The sequence below is a fragment of the Ochotona princeps genome, chromosome 2 (assembly GCF_030435755.1).
Source record: "Ochotona princeps isolate mOchPri1 chromosome 2, mOchPri1.hap1, whole genome shotgun sequence".
Taxonomy (NCBI): Eukaryota; Metazoa; Chordata; class Mammalia; order Lagomorpha; family Ochotonidae; genus Ochotona; species Ochotona princeps.
In genome coordinates this window covers 84,704,424-84,724,677 of record NC_080833.1, presented here as the reverse complement: position 1 = coordinate 84,724,677, position 20,254 = coordinate 84,704,424, and the positions used below count along the sequence as shown (strand labels likewise).

At 35.0% G+C, this 20,254-nt stretch overlaps 1 protein-coding gene across 1 annotated transcript in view; it reads right to left on the bottom strand.

The window, feature by feature from the left end:
- PLPPR4 (phospholipid phosphatase related 4) overlaps positions 1–20,254 on the bottom strand; it is a 37,061-nt gene that overhangs the window by 4,472 nt on the left and 12,335 nt on the right. Inside the window, exons 2-6 of the mRNA XM_004582017.2 lie at positions 14,053–14,238; positions 6,716–6,845; positions 4,335–4,530; positions 1,974–2,031; positions 1,052–1,225 (exon numbers count right to left, since the gene is read on the bottom strand). Of these exons, the coding sequence (XP_004582074.1) occupies positions 1,052–1,225; positions 1,974–2,031; positions 4,335–4,530; positions 6,716–6,845; positions 14,053–14,238 (744 nt within the window). The remainder of the gene's footprint in view (positions 1–1,051; positions 1,226–1,973; positions 2,032–4,334; positions 4,531–6,715; positions 6,846–14,052; positions 14,239–20,254) is intronic.

Sequence of the window (20,254 nt, the reverse complement as noted above, 5' to 3'; positions counted from 1 at the left end):
ATGGTTTGGAGAACTAGCTCTCTGGGACTGATTGCTCATTTGAGCTCCAGACACACGTGCTCAACTGCCTATTGATTTATGCCAACTTTCCTTGCTAACATGCTTCCTCTCTCACTTAACTGTTGGGTTACTAAAGTCAATGTGTTTCTGGTTTTCCAAGGTAGAAATGTGGATGTTATCTTTCATGCCTCCTGTCCCCTCATCTTCCACTTCCACTTGCTCTTTCACATCTTTGCACATGACTATCTTCCTCCCTTCCTTACCTTAAGAAGCTTTTAGGTTTCAGAAAAAAAAAAAAAAGACACTACAACCAAGTCTCCTCCAACCCCTTTGTGCAGGTTGCCATCACTGGAAGTCTGCTCAAATCTTAGTAAATCATTTAACATATTGGAACTGTTTCTTTGGTCCTTATATTGTGAGCTTCAGGAGATGCATCTTTTGCTCACTGTTGTAGCATTTATTATAGTACTTGGTACAGAGTAGTATTTAACAAATCTACAATAGATAAATAAATGCATACTTCACAGAAGGAAATACGCATCTTCAGTTTCTTCGCGCATAGTGTGTTATCCTCATGAAGCGAATCGGTGTTTAAAAGAGCGCTGCTGATGAACTAAACAGTAATTGGATTATATTAAATATGTGTATCATTACATTTGTGCTATTGGGACAGTTAGAAAATCTTTTGCAAAACGTTCACTTTCACTAACCTTACCTTCACTGATTCACTTTTCTCAGCTATAACATTATAAATAAACTATATTTTTCCTTCCTCTTTTTCCTCCCTACATCTTCTCCCTTCTCCAGTCGTCATGAATTATAAAGAATAAAAGCAATTATGTTTCCCAAGTCATACTTCCAGGACATAGTAGAAGTTCAATAAATTATTTTACTGAGAGCCGTGTAAGGAATTTGGCTTAAAATGGAGATTCTCTTGAATTTTCTCATGAATTTAAAACATCTCAGGTAAATTACCACAGTACAAAATAATCTATGAATGCTTTCTATTTTCAAATTGTGATTGATCAAATGACAATAATGAACTATTTACCAGGTACAGTGCTATTCCTCCTCCTATTAAAAAGCCACAATAGACATCCACTGGATGGTTCTTATACTGAGTTATCCGTGTTAGCCCGCAGATGATTCCGCAGATGATAAATGTGAAGACCAAGAGAGGTTTCAGAAGCTTAGAGGAATCCGTTAATGTGGAATTGAAGTACATCTTAAAAAAATGAAAGAAGTAGCTTTAGTAAGTTAGATTGCTATTTTATTAGTAACGTACATAAATGAAAAGCTAAACTCAAATCCTGATATGGCTGACATAGATTTTACTGTTTTCTATGTCCTGTGCTATATCTCTGTAGCTAACAACAAAGGTCTCTGGTTTAATTACTTAAAACATATTTTAGCAAAATAGACTGATAACTGTTTAAATACCATGTTACCCGAACCTTAATTTCAGTAAATTTTTCTCACAGAAAGATTTCATGGACTGTTGATTTAACCGGATACAATGATTATTCCTTGCAAAACATTTATTAAATTTATAGGGCCAAGTACTCACTATTATTGCACAACTACTGAAATGTGTGTCTCTGTGTGTGTGTGTGTGTGTGTGTTTCTACGTATACTTTGTGTGTTTCTAGGTATACTTTGAAGAATTACTTTGTTTTAAATATCTGTAACATTCATGTATTTCACAATGCCTTCCCAGAAGTATAATATTACATTCAAAAGATACCAGGCTAAATAAAAGTATCACAAGTTGTAAGTAAAATATAACACTATATGTTATTTTTATGAAAGTATCTGATTTCTGATTTTAATGGAATTATATTGATGGACTACAAAGCTGAAATTTGCTGCTCTACTATTAAACAGTGAGTAGTCTAATTAGTCACCTGGAGACAACACATTTTCTTCTAATTTTCTATTGGCCGCAACTTCATGGAAATGAACCAGTTACTTACCGAAACATAGACAGCTGCAAAGGCAGCGAGGGTTGCATGTTGAGAAGGGAATGATTTCCTGCAAAGGAAAAAGCCAAATTAGGCCTTTTAGTTCCTATATACCATTAGCAATATTTTCAAGAATACTGGGTGTTTAAATTTTTAGCTTGAAGGCCGCAAGAGAAGAAGCAATAACTTTGATCTCTGTTTAACCTGTTGGGAAATCATTTGTGTGATAAAATAAACGTTGTTAATTATGTGTACTGTTGAATAGTGGTATTGGTGAATTTTCCTATATTAATATGTGCTAACTTGGCAGGTGATCACTTGATTTCACCATTGGAATGATGACTGAAGGAAAAACTGATTGGAAATGTTACTAGCATTACATCAATTTCAAGTGAAAGCTAATTAGGGAGGTTTGGGGATGGTGTTGTAGCATAGCTCGTTAACCTCTGTTTCTGATGCCAACCACCCATACTAGAATACAAGTTGGAGTCCTGACTGCTGTACTCCAATCCAGTTCCCTATGGATACATCTGGTAGGGCAGTGGAATATGTCCATGCATTGCTACCTATATGGAAGACTTGGAAGAGGTTTAAGGCTCTTGGTGTCAGCTTTCCCCAGCCCTAGCTGTTGTAGCTAATTGGGATGTGAACCAACAGTTAGAAGATCCTTCTCTTTCCATACTCCCACCCCTCAAAACACCCAGCATTTTCCTCCACATTGTCAAGTAAGTAAAATAAATCTTTAAAACACAAGGTAGTTAAGCTTAAACCTTCCCTTTAATCCTAAGATATGGTTTCAGTTACATAAAAAGTTGAAGGCAAAGTATTTCCCACAATAATGGATCTAAAAGTGTTTTTGATATGCTCTAGAAAGCACAAGGAGCTTTCATTTTTCTCCAAAAATGATTTTTCTGCATATTCCACATTAAATTAATCATTAGGTTGAGAGTCACAGAACATGGTATTTAGTTAGACAATTTAAACAGTTCATTCACAGAGCTTAAATGTAGTCTAAGGGAAAAGACTGGATAAAAATGATACTCTTTCTGCTGGCAATAAATAAATAAATAAATAAATAAACAAACAAACAAACAAATAAATCTGGAAAACATAGAAATTCATTCACATTAGTTTCCTTCTAACTTCTTGGCATCATACCTTCCAATGGAGGCAAGCCAACAGGAATAAGAAAGAAAAGTTAGAAAGAATAGCGCTCATGAGTCTTGAATTTTGTCAAAAAATTTGAATGATGCAATGATTCTTGGGAAATTAGGCCTATGTAATTGCATAATGTCAGATAGATTCCTCAAGTGAACATAGTAACTTATTTTTCACTCTTCAAGCAATCTTTGTAAACTCAGTGAATGACAAATCCAAATCTTAAAAGTATCATTTTTTTATATGTTCATCTTTCTGTGATGTTCCTTTTGAGCTTCTCAGGTGTTATTTTTGCTATGCAAGTTTATTTTCACTGTATTAATTAAAAACTTAAATTCAATGGCCACTTTCTTATCCCTTACTTTGTGATATATATGACAAAAGCTATCAAGTAATCAACATAAACTAATAATATCAACCCAAATATTACCCTTATTGAAGTTATGCCAAATTATAGTATAGGCATATATATGTCACAGGAATTTAGTGTTCCACTTAAGCCTGCCCAAAACACATAATGATTGTAATCCTGACAGGCTTTATGTATTCCAAAGTAAATCAACAGTAGCAACCTCTAACCTTGATGAATGCAGGATAGGATAGGGCACAAAATATGTGTGGAAAGAGGTGTTGAGGTATAGGGGATTAAGACACTGCTTGGGATACCTGCATCCCATAACGGGGTGCCTGGGTTTATCTAATCCTGCCTTTACCTTTGACGTGGCTTCCTGAAGGCACAGAGGAAGTAGCAGAAGTTAATTTATGTCCTGGATTTCTCCCACCCAAGCGAGGAGACCTGAACGGAGTGCCTGGCTTCAGCATGACACAGCCCCAGATATTTTAGGCATTTGAAGAGTGAACCATTGAATGCAAGATTCTCTCTCCTTCTCTCTCTTTCTCTATCTCTTTCTCTCTGTCATCCTCTCTCTTAGTCTCCTGCATTTCAAATAAATAACACTGAAGCGCAAACAAACAAACAAACGTGAGTGGGGTTTGGTGATGTGAAGACGAGTAGCAAGATTAGAAAGTCAAATTTGCAGACAGGATTTGGAATGGGTATTCAATCATTTTTATGATGTAATCACTTAAGAAATCATGAGTTAAAAAAAAAGAAATAAAACTTAGGCCATTGTGATTGAAAACAACATGCATGATACAGCAAACCATTACTGCATAGCAAAAACATTGTTAGGTTTCTAGATCTCAGTTTATAACCTGCCACTGTTGATCACTGTAAGGTCAGATCCAGAGCAAATATCTTCCACAACGTAGGAATTCTCTTTGCAGGACACATTAAGAGAGGTGTAGTTGGGTTTGCAAACAGTCAGAAAATATGGTGCCTGATATCCTGTGGATAGTTGTATGATATCTGTAATGAGAGCTGTAGAACACAGTCCAAATACATGAACACCTACAAGCAAAATAAAAGAAACCATTACCAACTGGGTGGCTAGAGCTGGTATGTCAGCCTCAGTAATGATTATCACATTAACAAAATAATCTTAAGATTTGCTATGAACCATGAGTTAATTTCAAGATGACAATATAATAAATCTCTAAATTTCTGAACATACTTGAAGCTAAAATAACGGCAATGTCTCTAAAATGGAAATTTGAAGCATTTTTTTTTTGTAAGTTTGGTTAAAGAAGGCCAATGCCTAATATTATTCACCATAGGTCACTTTGCACATATCAAGCTACACAGTTGTGTGATTTGAGACATTGGTGTGAGGAATGGAGCAAAATTTCAAATAATTTTAAATTGCTTAACACACTTGAACTATCAGGACTCTTTTCTTGGGCCAAATGTCTAACTCTAACCACAATTTCAAACCTCACAGACTCGGCTCTGATTCTCTACAATCTGTGGGTGCTAATCAAAGGAAAGATGAGGGTGACCTGGCCCATTCATTGAAAGTATTATATTCTGATTATAAGTCTGTGAAATCCTGTCTGAACATTTGCAACTAGGAGATGACCTTATTATACAAGGGAACTTCAGAAAGTTCATGAAAAATATGAGACTAAATTTTAGAAATTATTTTTTCCATGAAATTTTGAAGAACCAACTTTTATTCTAGTCCAGATTCTGTTATACATTGTTTCTTGTAATCAGTCTTACAACACAAAATCACAGATTGATGCACACTCATTCACACAAGCATCATGCTTTCTTGCAGTTGCTTGTTTTGTCTAGTCTTGGAAGTCTAACTCTTTGTTCACACGCATTTGATCTGGTACTAATCCACACTTTCCAAATCATTTTGACACCCTGAATTCATTCTCATTTGATGACTAGAATCTGACTCAAGACATCATTGTGAGAGGCAGCTGAATAACTTTTCAGTAGATTCTTTCAGACCATGAATGTGGGCTTGTACATTATCCTATTTTTGCATTCTCCTCGGCTTTTTGCCAGCTGTCATTCCTCAATTCCTTCTCCACCCACACACCTTGGATTCAGGACCCAAAACCTTTATTTCTGCAGTCTAATTCCTAGAGCATGCGTGGCCCTGGAAAAGATTTCAAATGAGAGGAAGCAACATAGTTGTCATTTTGGAAAATAAGAATTTCAAGGACTACAGAGGGTGGAGATTATTGGCAGTTGACTGGAGCATTGTTCTCTAGGCTGCCTCAGACCAGTTTAACAGGTGACATCTTACAGGGAGTATCTGGCTCCTCCAGCCACATCGTGTTGTATTAGGACATTTTTTCTTTGAGAACAGCTACATGATTCATAGTTTTATTTTTTTTGACTCAGTTTATGATTGCACTAAAGAGACTTATCTTCTTACTTGCTTAACACTGAGAATAGTTACTAATGCAGATTTAGGGGCATGATTTAGAGCAGATTTTTCATCTTATGCAAATTTTGAATTTAATTGTTTAATAGGTGTTAAATGAAGCTACCTATTCCTTTGAGATGACAGGTTATGAGTTTTAAAAATTATTATGACTTTTTGAAGTGGATATAGTACATTCAGAAAGCTGTACTGTATTGTGGGGGACTACTCAAATCAAGTAAATAAATGAAACAACTTGTGACTCAAACAATATTAAGATGGTCCTATGCTAACAGGAAGAGAAGGCTTAGAACTAGCTTGCTTCAGATGCTGCTTAAACAGTTTTATGTATTTTCTGTGTAACTCACGAACTTTGAAGATAATGTGAGGGCAGAATAATGGAAAGATAGCTACCACACAGTACATTTGCATGTGCAGTAACTTTCGTATAAGAGCACTCCAGGATAATTAAATTGAAATCATTGATAAAGTAATTTCTAAAGCAGGGTCCATTCATATTGATCTAATGACCTTGATTTTCAATTTTAAAAAGCTGGACACAAATCTGATGAAATCATTTAAAGTTATGCTTCAACCAAAGCTAAGACAAAAAGGGAAAAAATAACTAAATAATACATTTCAGATACAAAGCCCTGATTTTGGTATCTTAACTGTTTCTTGTGTTGCATAAAACTTACCATGTACCAAAATTGTACTTCTAAATTATAGCTTCAAACACTTAATATCTATAATTAAATAAAACATTTCTATTTTAAAAAGACAATTGCTTTCTTTGTGATTTCCCATACCCACCAACAAATCTGACGGCTCTTCGAAGGAAAGAGTTGAAATTGCAGCCTCCAGCATTAATATTAGGCTCCAGTCCAACCCCATTTCTTCTTTTGGACAGGCAACAGTAGAGAATTCCTTCCCCTACCATGATCTGCAAAGAGAAAGTTTTGTATCTGTTATATCAAAGAGTGAAAGTGAGTTACCCATCATGTCAACTCATCACCAACTCAACAAACTAAAGACATGTCTTTCTAAAAAGCTTCAGAGAAACAGGTAATTTCTTTTGAGTATTTGAGCATGCTGTGAGAAGTAAGCAGCTGGGACACTGTCAAGAGATGTCACTGAGTTTCTGTAACTACTGGTCAGGGCATGAGAGCATTTTTGCATTTCCGTATGACTTTGCCCAGCAATACTCAGTGAAACCTAATTGGCTAGTCACATGGTGACTGATTCTGCCCTAACACTTACACTGTTGGCATTTCATTTCTAAAACCATGAAACCAGGATGACTGGAAGAGGATAACAAAATAAGTCCAAAGTTAGTACCAGGAAGAATGCCTATAATATTGAGCCAATAAAACAGTTTTGGGATTGAGCAGAAGAATTTGTCCATGGAAATCATGAGTGGAGGTATAAATCTTCTGTCTGCAACATAGGTGTTGGAGTGAAATCTCCACCATGATGGAACTATGTTTTATACTGGCAGGGTTGCCACTGTCTACAAACTGCCTGCCTGAAATACAGCTACTGCAGAAGAGAAGATGGATTTTATGGTTTATTTCATTGCATTATGTTAAATTTTAAATTAGATAAATTCACATTTAAAAGAAAATAGCCATACCTGTCTAGTAGGTGTCTTTTTGATGAATATAAATTACAAGAGAATTCAGTCAGCAGAACAGTACATTGGTTTGAGATACCGTACTGAGACAGTGTATTTGCCATGGACAGAAACCCATTGTGGATGTCAGAATGACTGTTGCAAGTTTGTAACAGTGCCCTTTGGTGTGGGAATTTTGGACAGATAGGATAAGTGAAAGAAGTTAACATTGTTCATACATCCTTTCCTTCAGCAGTTTTTCCTTGAACTCTTTTACTTTACCCTAAATTGAATTGTGTCCTCTTCTTTGGGGCTTCCTTAAAAACTTCCTGTACCTCCTCTATCATGGCTTTATTCAAGAATTTAATAAAATTTCATTGTTCAGTAGATTGTCTATCACTAGGCAAGGACTCTCTCGAAGGAAGTAGTATTTCTTATTTACCCTTTATCATTCTACAATAGTGACATCAATCTATCTTTCATATGAGAACATACTCTTCGTACACTCCCTGTCTAGCATAATGACTGTGATCTCCATTATGGAATTTGTGCTTCCTAAATACCCTGAGTATTGGAGTTATCACTTGTACCCTGTCAAGTCTTCTTCAAACAAAAGCAAGATTTGAATTTATAACTTATTAAAAAAAACTTTTAAAAGTTTTTCAAATATTTTAGATTTTTGAACCTAAATGACTTGTGAAATTAGACCATGCACAGCTGAGCAATGTAGAGTTGCATGAGATCCTAACAGCTCCACACCAATGACCATGTCACTATAAAGTTATAAGCATGGTAGGAGCTGAAACAGATTACACAGAAGAAGCCTGCTAGTTGTCACTACTAATGTAACATTCATTTTGCGAAATGTTTGAAGTTATTCTGATTTTTAGATTAAGCCATGAGTATACTGCTTAGTACATCCAAATTGTTAATCAGTTCTTTGGAATATGATGTTAAGCACAATAATAGAGAATCCTCATTTCTACAAAAATTAAGCAATTATCTTAATGAAACTGAAAAAAATTCCATAGATGTAGAAAGCATGTGCATGATGAACTCTTAAAATCCATCAGTATAGAAATAGCAGGAATGAACAATTGAGTTAAACACTTATACTTCTTTTTTTAAAAAAGAATTATTTATTTTTATTAAAAATCAGATATACAAAGAGGAAGATCTTCCGTCCGATGGTTCACACCCCAAGTGAGCCGCAACAGCCGGTGCTGTGCCGATCCGAAGCTGGGAACCTGGAACCTCTTCCAGGTCTCCCACACAGGTGCAGGGTCCCAAAGCCTTGGGCCATCCTCGACTGCTTTCCCAGGCCACAAGCAGGGAGCTGGATGGGAAGTGGAGCAGCCGAAATTAGAACCGGCGCCCCTATAGGATCCTGGCGCGTTTAAGGTGAGGACTTTAGCCACTAGGCCACGGCGCCAGGCCCAACACTTACACTTCTTAAAACATACATCACATTAGAACTTCAAGTAGACATAGACCTGCAATAGGCTGTATATTTTGCATAACTAAATGTGACACAACATGCCACTCACACCATACAGTATAATACCAATCTCAAAAGTGTAATTTCAAGAAAAGTAACTACTTACTTTGAAGTACTTTATTGTACAAAAATAGATGAGTTTCATCTTTGTTTCTTCAATCACAATCCTTTTTCATTACTTAAAAAATAATTCACATTTTGCCCACAAATACTAAATAATATAAAAACTTATTTTTATGATGCCATTAGAGAAGTGTATCTTTTCATACAATGTAATAGCCATCAATTTCAAAGGCTTTCAGATTTCAGGAGTTTTATGCGAGTTGTTTAAGTGCTCAAAACTCCTGCGTCAAAAGAATGTCAGCAGTATTTGGTTTGATTACATAATGCAGATTCAGGATTCTTGTCAGTATTTTGACATTATCAAATTCATCCCTCTCACTAAGATCTGTGTTAATTTTCTCCTCATAATTCCATTCATTTAACATTTTTTGTGGCAAAATGCTTAATAATACAGGAATGCTCCCATATGTTATGCATATGATTAAAAAGCAAGGGTAAAAGTCATACTAAGTGTGATTCTGTTTTGTTGTATAGGACGTATTTATTTAAAAAGATATTAATATGTAATTACACACTCTTCTAACAATCTCTTTGTGATGGAATTTGGATGAATTTTACCTTTTGTATTTGTATGTCATTGCATGAATTTAGAAAGTAATTCAATTGTTTTTAAAAATGAAATGATCAGGCTATAGGGAGATGCCTGCTGAAATGTTTCCAGTGCTTTAATATTCTCTGCCTTCAGAACAGCATACACACTAAAGATTCAGGTTGCAGGTTTTGACAATAAAACTTTTGTTGCTTCTATCATTTGTAAAACAAGAAGTAGTTTAGGACAAGTGTCTTTTTATAAGACTTTTTCTGTGCTATCCTCAAGCCTGAGAAAAACAAAACAAAAAAAATTGCTGTGCCAAATGTTGTGGGCATATTTGGGGAACACTTTCCTTAGTGACCCAGTCTCTGGGAATAAGTCAAGTAGATACATATTGCTTATTCTTACAGGCCATTGTCCTTGCAATAATCACAAAATGGAAAACTCAGAAACCAAAATGCCTCCAGTAAATGCAACAGGAAACAGCAGAATCATGATAACATTCATCATAGTGTTTTCAACATTCAAATGCCCAATGAATGTCTCTCAGAAATCCCAACAGGTTGAATATTCTACATATCGATTGTATAGGCTCCTCCTAGTGGTAAGATGAATCTCTGGAAGCTATAATGAAACTCCAATAGAACTCTTCCATAAAATTATATGCGTTAATATTTTAATATTCTATAAAAACATGTTGTTATTTCTAGGGAAGAAAAAGTGGTTTTATTTCTATTCATATAGCCTTCTTGAAATTTTATGGTAAACCTAAATATTCTGCACTGTTTTCTCTAAGGAATAATTTCAAAGACCTAAACTAAGTGCTTCTGTTTATTTTCATTTGAAAATGCAAATTGGATATTACAGAAGCAATTTTCAATGTAAGGACAATTTTAGAGAAATAAAAAGATGCATTTCATGGATACTAAATCCATTTTTATGATTTCACATAAAATATCTTGAAGACAAATTATTTTAAGAAGACCTCTCAAAGCTTAAAAATAATCCAAGTAAGCTGGCATGCTTTGCATTTATGTATCTGAGAATTGGCTAATCTTCCTTTTGTCCATGTGAATGTCTCTCTACAGACTGATGTTGCCTTCCCTCCAGAAAAAACAGGTGAAAATCCCTCTCCTCATGCAAGTTTGCTCTCAAAGCCATTTCAGGCAAATGACTCTCATGTCTCTACCATCATCAGCACCACACTTTGGGAGCAGGTTTATGCCACCAGGAAAACAACAACAAAATGTCACCCATGAGAGTCAGGGATTTGAACCTGGTATTTTCATGTTTGCAAAGTAGGAAAGCAGTAACATATGTTATAACATTAGAGACAGAATTGTGGTCCCTGAATAGGATGACCATAGACACTGCACAATTAATGTTGAGAAAGACATGTTTTGGGAGATTGTCTTAAAATCAAAAAGAAAAACTGATATTAGAATGAAATTTAGAGAAATAGTGTATATTTGGAGAATAAGATGGGAAAAGCAGCACTGGATATCAGAAACATCATGACTTGACCAAGGCATTTGTCCAAAATCCATGAAGGTAACATGGCAGGAAGGAATCTCTAATATTGAAGTATCCTGTAGCTGTTAGTAGAAATGGGGGAAGCCAGGGGGTCTAGAGTGCATATACTTCCTTAATTTACTTCTGTTCCCATTAAAACTCATTTAAAAGACATAGAGACCCTGCAAATAATGAGAAATGGAGTGGGACCCTCGTGGAAGGAGTTGGAATGAACTTCCCAGGCATGTTTTGGTAGTAAGGAATGTTGGATTTCCACCTTTCATTTCTTAGGGCTGAAGCAAAGGTCCAAGAAAGCATCACTCACCTTCATATTAGAACTTATCATGGGAAGCGAGGGAGTCAACAGAAGAAGTTCAGGGACGGAGCTAAGATCATAATCCCTAGTGCTTGCAACAGTGTCAGCAAAGAGACATCAGGAGATAATTGGCGCTAGCAGGGAGTGCCTCACTTAAATTTGCTTTACTAACAGTTTGGTAAGAGACTGCAGTGAAGAAAGACTTCAAGATAAACAAAAACAAATTATTTAAGTGATTATATATCAAATCAATCTTTTCAGAACAGTTGTGAATATTTATTCATATTTATAAAATATTTGCAGAACAAGTGCATTATATAATAACATTGGCAATTTATCCCAATTAGGAAAAATGCTTTCTGGTGCGATAAATTTATTTAAAAAAATGTTTGTGTATGGGCCCAGTGCAATGGCTCAATTAGCTAATCCTCACCTTGCAAGTGCCAGGATCACATAAAGGCCCCAATTCATGTCCTGGCTGTTCTACTCCTGATCCAGCTTCCTGCTTATGGCTTTGGGAAAGCAGTTGAAGAATTGCACAAAGTGTTGGGACCCTGAACCCACCTGGGAGACTTAGAAGAATATCCTGGCTCCTAGCCTCAGATCTGCTCAGCTCTGGCTGAGGGGTGGGGAATGAAGTAGCAGGTGGAAGATCTTTCTATCATTTCTTCTCTCTCTAAATCTACCTTCCCAATAAAAATAAATAAATCTTGTAAAAATTGCTTATTTAAAAGGTCAGAATTAAGGGGAGAGAAAGAGAAAGAAAGATAGAGAATATCTTTTGCTGGTTCACTCTCCAGATGGTTGTTATGGCTAAAATCAGGAGTGGGGAACTTCTGGTCTTCCATGTGGGTGGTAGGGATCCAAAAGCTTGGACAACCTTTGCTGCTCTTACAAGACCATTAGTTGGGAGCTGGATCAGAAGTGGAGTAGCTGTGACATGAAGCACCTCCCCTATGGGATGCTGGTATTTCGGGCTCTGGGTTTATGCTTTATGCCACAACACTGGCCTCTGTTATGACAGAGCATATATGAGAGTATCTTGAAATGTTCATGGAAACAGAACTAGACACAAAGTTATCTTTACAGCAAAATCTTTTAAAATTTAAATTATATTTCACAATATGCATTTCCCATGAACTCATTGTAGATCTTTTATATTCTTTCTACTCGTTAAATGAAGTGCTAATATATTGTTATTGTCTTTGGAAAATGACAGAAAGATGCTGTTATTCACACCTTTGAACTGTCTTATTAGACTCTGAGTCTCAACTATTTCTGAATATATCATTACTTTTTCAAATCAATTTTGACTCATATAGTCCTAAATCACAAATTCTATAGCCATTTGACATCTTTTAAATATGATAAAGTTTATGGAAGTTTAAGTTCCAACCTTATTTTCTAAGGCTATTTAATGTAAATCATTCATGCTATAAACAGCATTCTGAAGCTTCATATAGTAATCTTTTTAAATAAATAATATTCATAGTAACATAAATATGTGAGGTTTAGAAAATTTGACTTTGATGCTGGCTTAGGCACAGTGCTTGCATGCAGGCATTTGTCCCTGAATGAAATGATAAGAGTACTCTGTTTGTGTGAAATAAATTTTGAAGTTTAAAAATGGTAAAGCTGCTGTTGTATTAAATCTGGATTGCCCAATTTCTTAAAATGTCTTGTAAAAATTTCTTTTAAATGAAGTTTTGACAATAAGCACCTAGTGGCTAGTCCTTGCCTTGCACATGCCAGGATTCTATATGGGTGCGCGGGTGCCGGTTCTAATCCCGGCTGCTCCCTGCAGACAGAAGCTCTTTCTCTCTGTATCTCCTTATCTCTGTATATCTGCCTTTCCAATAAAAGTAAGTAAATATATATTGAAAGAAAGAAATGAGAACAAGAAAAATATGCTAAAGAGGAAGTCTATCCGAAATGACATATTAAATACTCAGGAAGAATTATGCAGATAAAGCATTTTACGTAGTGATTTGTGAAAACCATCATTTTAAAATTCATGTAATCTTTAATTTTCATTAGCAATAATTTTTCTTTTAAATGTTTCCAAATGATGCTTCCAAAATATCTTTAAGACATTCTCTTCCTGATCTAACATTTGAAATTGATCTTTGGTTTATTTTTTTTAAAGATTTATTTATTTTTATTGCAAAGTCAGATATACAGATAGGAGGAGAGACAGAGAAGAAAATCTATTCAATGATTCATTCCCCAAGTGACCGCAGTGGTCACCGATCTGAAGCCGATCTGCACTGATCTGAAGCCAGGAGCCTGGAACTTCCTCTAGGTCTCCCACATGGGTGCAGGAACCCAAGGCTTTGGGCCATCCTCGACTGTTTTCCCATGCCACAAACAGAGAGCTGGATGGGAACCAGGCATCAGGGATTAGAACGGGTGTCCATATGGAGTCCTGGCGCGTTCAAGGCGAGGACTTTAGCCGCTAGGCCACCACGCAGGGCCCCTTTGGTTCATTTTTAACCCATGTTTTACATTTTTTTTGAGAGGGTGGGTTGAAAAGTACGAATTGAAAGTCCATTCTTACCGTGATTGCAGGTGCAGCAAAAGCCAAGCTAAGCAGCATGAGGAATGGAATTGCCTCCTGGGTTGGTTCAATGTATGGCATGCTAAGACTCCGATCATAGCAGCTAAATCCAGAGTGCACAGGCTTGAAGACATCGGTGAGCTCGAGGAAGTAGAGGCTAACCACTGATGATGCCAATATAGGTAACTGAGAAGGAAGAACATGGAAGGTTAATTCTTGCTTATGCACAGGCCATCTAAATAATCAATAGTTTGTAATCTATACAACTGGTGGAGTCGTATATCTTTCCCGACACCTAGAAGATTCTACTATAAGCTCTTTCACTTGTTACTACCACTGCTGATGTGATGTTAGAAATGTTTTTCTTAAATCTCAGTTTTCCTGTGTGTTAAATAAATATATAGATGGTACCATCATCACAGTACAATTTAAAGGATGAAACAAGACTATTGCAAGAACTAGAACATCTAGCATGAAGAGAACTTTATGTTTTATTGTTATTCTTTCAATGATAATCTCTTGTAAGGATTATCCCCTCACTCTTAATTCCCTGGCATTTAATTCAGGACATTTTTGCTCATTGCTATTCATTGTAATTATTTACTATAGTAGTCATTTATGAGTTTCTTTGTTTCCTAGACTAAAATCTTATTTCCACTTTGTCATTGGTAACAAACATCATAAGGGCAGGCAATGTGGTACAACTAGTTAAGTAACTGGGACATCATTCTCTCTCAGAGTGCCTGGTTTGAGTTGTAGTTCTTGCTCTTCCTGCTCAGCTTCTTGTCAGTGTACCTGGGAGATGCAGTGTGATGTACCAAATACCATCTATGGGTACTTTGGTGCCAGCTACAGAAAAGAAAGGCCTCATTGGAATTCCTGGTTCCCAGCTTCAACGTTTGAGTCTTCTTCTTTCCCTTTCTCTCTCTGTCTGTATCTGTGTCTCTGACTTCCAAGTAGATAAAAATACAGGAATATTTAGAATAATTAAATTTATTAATAACATAGTGTCTAACAAATATATATTCATGTTGTATACAAGTATCCATCAAAAATGTAATTAAAATATATATCTACATGCTGAATAACTTTAAAATCCGTACATGTTTCATAATATGCATTGCCAAATATAAATTTTTAAAGATTTATTTATTTATTTTTGGACAGGAAGAGTTTACGGAGAGAAGCAGATGCAGGGAGAAAGATCTTTTATCTGCTGATTTACTCCCCAAGTCTCCCCGAGTGGCGGCCTCAGCCAGAGCTAAGCTGATCTGAACCAGGATCCAAGAGCTTCTTCTGGGTCTCCCACATGGGTGTAGGGTCCCAAGGTTTTGAGCCATCTTTCACTGCTTTCCCAGGCCACGAGCAAGGAGTTGGATGGGAAGTGGAACAGCCAGGATACAAACTGTTGCTCATATGGGATTCTGGGACATCCAAAGTGAGGATTAGCCACTAGGCTATTGGACCGGATCCCAAATATACATTTTGAGAATAACTTCTGGTGTGTTTGTGTAACAGTATCTGAATGAAAATAATTCATGTAATTAACATTGCATGTTTTAGTCCTTTTACACATCCTTATAGAAACAACTATTTTTTCAGACACATCACTTTTAACCATAATTAATATCTTTGTATTTCTAGAGAAGTGTGCTTTAAAGTCTTCAGTTATTTTCAAAATGGAAAAAGAAAATTTCTTTCTTTTAAAGATGTTTTGTCTTCTGTATGAGTTTTTATTTTTAAAAGGAATTATTTGAATCTTCAGTTTTAACATTCTTGTTTTCAAAGATGTCTTTCATCTTTTTAATTACTTAATAACAGAATTCCTTTTGAGTATGAGAAATTTGGAACACATATGTAAATGAAATGTACATGATATAATTCTCTGAGACTCGTTTGGATTGAATTAAAATATGATTTTGAAAATGAGATTTCAAAGTCTACATAAATAGGCATTAGACATTTTATTCTCTTGTTATGTGAACAAGAAATAAAAGTATGAATGAAGCTATTTTTTAAATGTAGTATTGCAGGAGAAAATTACTTGAAGATTAGGAAAATGATTTTCAAAAATAAAGATTAAACTTATTATTACTATCTACCAAGGATATATTGGAAAATTATAAGTCAATGTAAAAGAAAACAAAAATGTGACTGTTTTAGAGCACAGGAGATGAAATGTATCACAAGATCACATCTGCTCGATAGTATTGGTTTTCTGATGCCAGTTTTTAAAACAAAAATCTCTGGTACATGTCAATTTTAGCATGGCTATAATAAGACAAAGCTCTATTTCTTTCTTTGATTACGATTTTTTGTTGTTGTTCTGGTTGGGGGACAGGAACAATCTATTCCTCCTTTACTCTCAGCATGTTTACTTTCGGAATTTATCTCAAAAATGGTCTCGTTGTTCCTGTCTTTGGTTATTTCACTCCCACCAGCTCTATGATGACTTCCTTCCTCCTTTTTAAAAATTATTTTTCATCCAACAATGATCATCTAGAGAACATATTAAAGAGTTTGTAGAAAAACTGAATTAAATTTATTTTGATTTTAAAAAAAGCTTTGAAAAATGTTTGAAATTCATGCAAATGAGGGGTCTTCAAAAAGTTCATGGAAGTGTGTGTTGTGGAAGAATTATGCATGGGTTAACAACTTTTCTGAACTGAAATGAAAGCACGGTTTTTAAATATTATATCAACTTGTAATCCCTATACACCTTTATGAAGCACAGTGCAATATTTCAACAGATATATACATTGCAAACTGATGGAATTAGGAAAGCTGCATTCCTTTCTTCATGTGTGGAGCCTGCCATGGCCTCTTTTAGTTCTTTGTATAATGTAGACATCCTATTGTCCTGTGGAATTCTAATGGGCAGAAAGAACTAGTCTTGTGGAGACTGGGTGAAAATCACGAAGTAATGGGAGAACTAGCTTGTAGGTCAAAACATTGCACAGAATTAACTCCTTGGTAGGAGTTATAACTGGAAAGCTTTTTAGGGTTTAAGAAGAGGTGCAATATGATTTGAGATATATATTAGAAAGCTTGGTTATTGGAGCAATTACAGCGGTTTGGATTACTATGGATTGTGAGTAGAAGCAGGGTGAAAGCTTGGAAGATGCCACAGAACTCAACAAACTTCTGCTGAAGATATAAGAGCGCTTGAAAACTTTTACAAGTGCTAGTAATTTAGCACTACATCAAACACAGGAAACCTCTTCTACTCTCAGGGTTTGCACTCTAGTGAGATGCATGACGATTGTAGAAAATCAGACAAGAGATGAAATTACTTTTTCCAGGGAACAGAGATAAAGAGAAATGGAGAGATTCTGGTTACAGTTTTGGAGAAAAGATGGTAAGACTCTTATCTCTGACTGATCGTTGAAAAAGCTAAAACAGTGGAGCAAAAGCTGGGAAAAGCCTGGGTAGAAAGAATGCCATGTTTTATTTTGGAAGTATTAAAGTCAAGCTGTCTCATAATTATTAATGTGTAACTTTCATGAAAGGACTGATATGTCAATCTGAAGTTGAAAAGAGAGTCCAGGGTTGGAGCTGTAAAACTATAAGTGCAGGATAATTTAAACACACCCATTTCACTTTTGAAAAGTAACAACTGCGTAAGATATTTAAAAGTTAAAATATCTTAGTTTTAGTGAGAATGATGTCATAATAAGACAAGGAATGTAACTGTTCAATGATTCTGAATACTTTATATTAATTAGAAATTTAAAATTAGTATACCTGAAACCAATCCCCATCACCATCTCAAAATGAAAAATAATACTACAAAGCAAGGGTACTGCAGAAACTTTGTGGAAAATGGGGTTTAAAGAGCTTATTTTGAAGCTAGAAAAATTTTGAAATTCTTTAATTTTTTCATAATATGGATTTCCAAGTTATTTCACATATTCAAATTAAATTGAAGCTGATACACTATCAATAAATCAAAGCAATTTTATCTAAAAATTTGGTGCAAAGCTTGTAGATCTTTCACAGTAAGTAGATTTTCACAATTAAGTTCAGAAGGTAAGGGAATAGTCTACTTCCTACAAACATTATATAAAACCCTGTAATATTTTTTGCATTATACCTAAGATAGATAACTCCTTCAAAAATTGGGAATAATAACAAACATTTTGATTTAGAATATTGTCGTTATCATATTTTTGACATTCAGATTAGCTATGGTTTACCTTAAAACTATAATAAAATATAATATTTAGGAGTGTCCTTTATGGAAAAATTAGAATTTTTGTAATGCTATTCAAAGTCTAAACATCTATGCTAGCTTTCTAGTTAGCTTTCATGCTTAATAAGGATGCAATCTATATGACACTTAGGGACACAAATTAAAGCAAGACAGCATAATTTAGAGAAAGCAATTTGAGTTCAAAACCAAGAAAACCCAAATCACTAATGTCTCTAGCCATATTTGTTGTTAGTGGAATGAGGGATAATGTGATCTAATTCTGAAGTTCTACTTACACTACTGTGACTCAAGAAGCAGTCCTCTTGTATTTCATACTACTATCCTCTCTAAGGTGAGGTTTTTCATTTTCTGTTATATTCACAATTGACTCCATCCTCTGCAATGCTTCCAGGCTTATTTTCCTAGAATTCATATCTGATCCTGTATTTAATGGTGACAAGCTAATAATGAAGTGAAGTACAAAGATTTCATAATGACATCAGTGGTTTCTCATAATATGGATTTAGTCTTTCTTTCTTGTTTACTATAGATCTAAATTGACACTCCCAATCCATAAATTCAGTCCATGTCCTTTTTACATATATCTCCAAAGAGGTTCTTGTCTTCACTTTACATTAGTTATATTTTCACACTTCTTGTTCATAACAATTGTCCTTACCCTTTCAGATTAAGATCACATAGATTTTTGTCACTGAACCATTCTCAATGTGCTCCATTAAAAACTGACGACCCTCCCTCAAATACATGACATTTACTTTATGGAAGCATCTACTAGCTTGTTTCTGGTGGGAAGTTACTTGCATAATACCATCTGTGAATATTTTTTATCTTTTAAAAATGAAACATTATATGCTTTAAATTTCCCTAAATATTCACTGAATTTGATCAAAAGCTATCAGAAAACTACTATTCCATGAACTAGAACACTGGACAATGTACACAGTTTGCCTTGAAGACTTAGATTATTATGCTTAATGTAAAAAGTTGTTGTTACTCTGCATTTGTAAATTATAGGAACTGTAAGTACCCCAACCTGTTACACTGATGCAGTGAAAAGTTACACAACTTGTACAGCAGCCACAAAGCAATTAGGTAGGGTCAACCTTTATATGCCTGATATTTACTTTATAGTAAGTAAAGCTACATTTATTCTCAGTGAAAGAGAAATTTAAAATCCCTTTTAAAATAGCAACAACAATATCAAGCATTTAGAAATAAAGTTAATCAAAGAAGTGAAAGATCTTTACAATGAAAATTATTATACATTAATTAAAGAAATAAGCAAGGACACAAAAATTGATAAGATATTCATTCCCCTTAAAGGAGGAAGAACCAATATCACTAAAATGTTTGTACTAATTAAAGCAATCTACAGATTCAGTATAATCCCTATCAAAATGTCAATGACATTCTTTACATTACTAGAAAAAACCATCCTAAAACTCAAATGGAATCATAAAGGATCCAAAATAAACAAGGCAATCCTAAGTATAATGAAAAATCATAATGTCTGACTTAAAGCCAACTATAAGTCTGTGTGATTAAAACAGTATGCTTCTAGTACAAAATCTAACGTACAAATCAATGGAACAGAACAGAGTGCCTATAAATTAATCCATATACATTTAACCAACTGATTTTTGAAAAAAGTTCTCAGACCATACATTAAAAATTATTCTCCTCAACAAATGATGCTGGCAAAACTGTTTGTATATGTGTAGAAGAATGAAATTCGATCCATACCTCTCACCATATATCAAAATAAAACCCAAATGAATCAAAGACCTAAATGTAAGATCTGAAACTATGAAGACAATGTAGGGGAAATACTCTAAGACATTGGTAATTGGACTACTTCTTAGGTACAACTCCCAAAGCTAGACAACAAAAGCCAAAACTAAACACATGGGATCACATCAAACTCAGAAGCTTCTGCATAACTGTGAGAAACATCCAATAGAATGGAAACAAAATAGTTGCAGGATACCT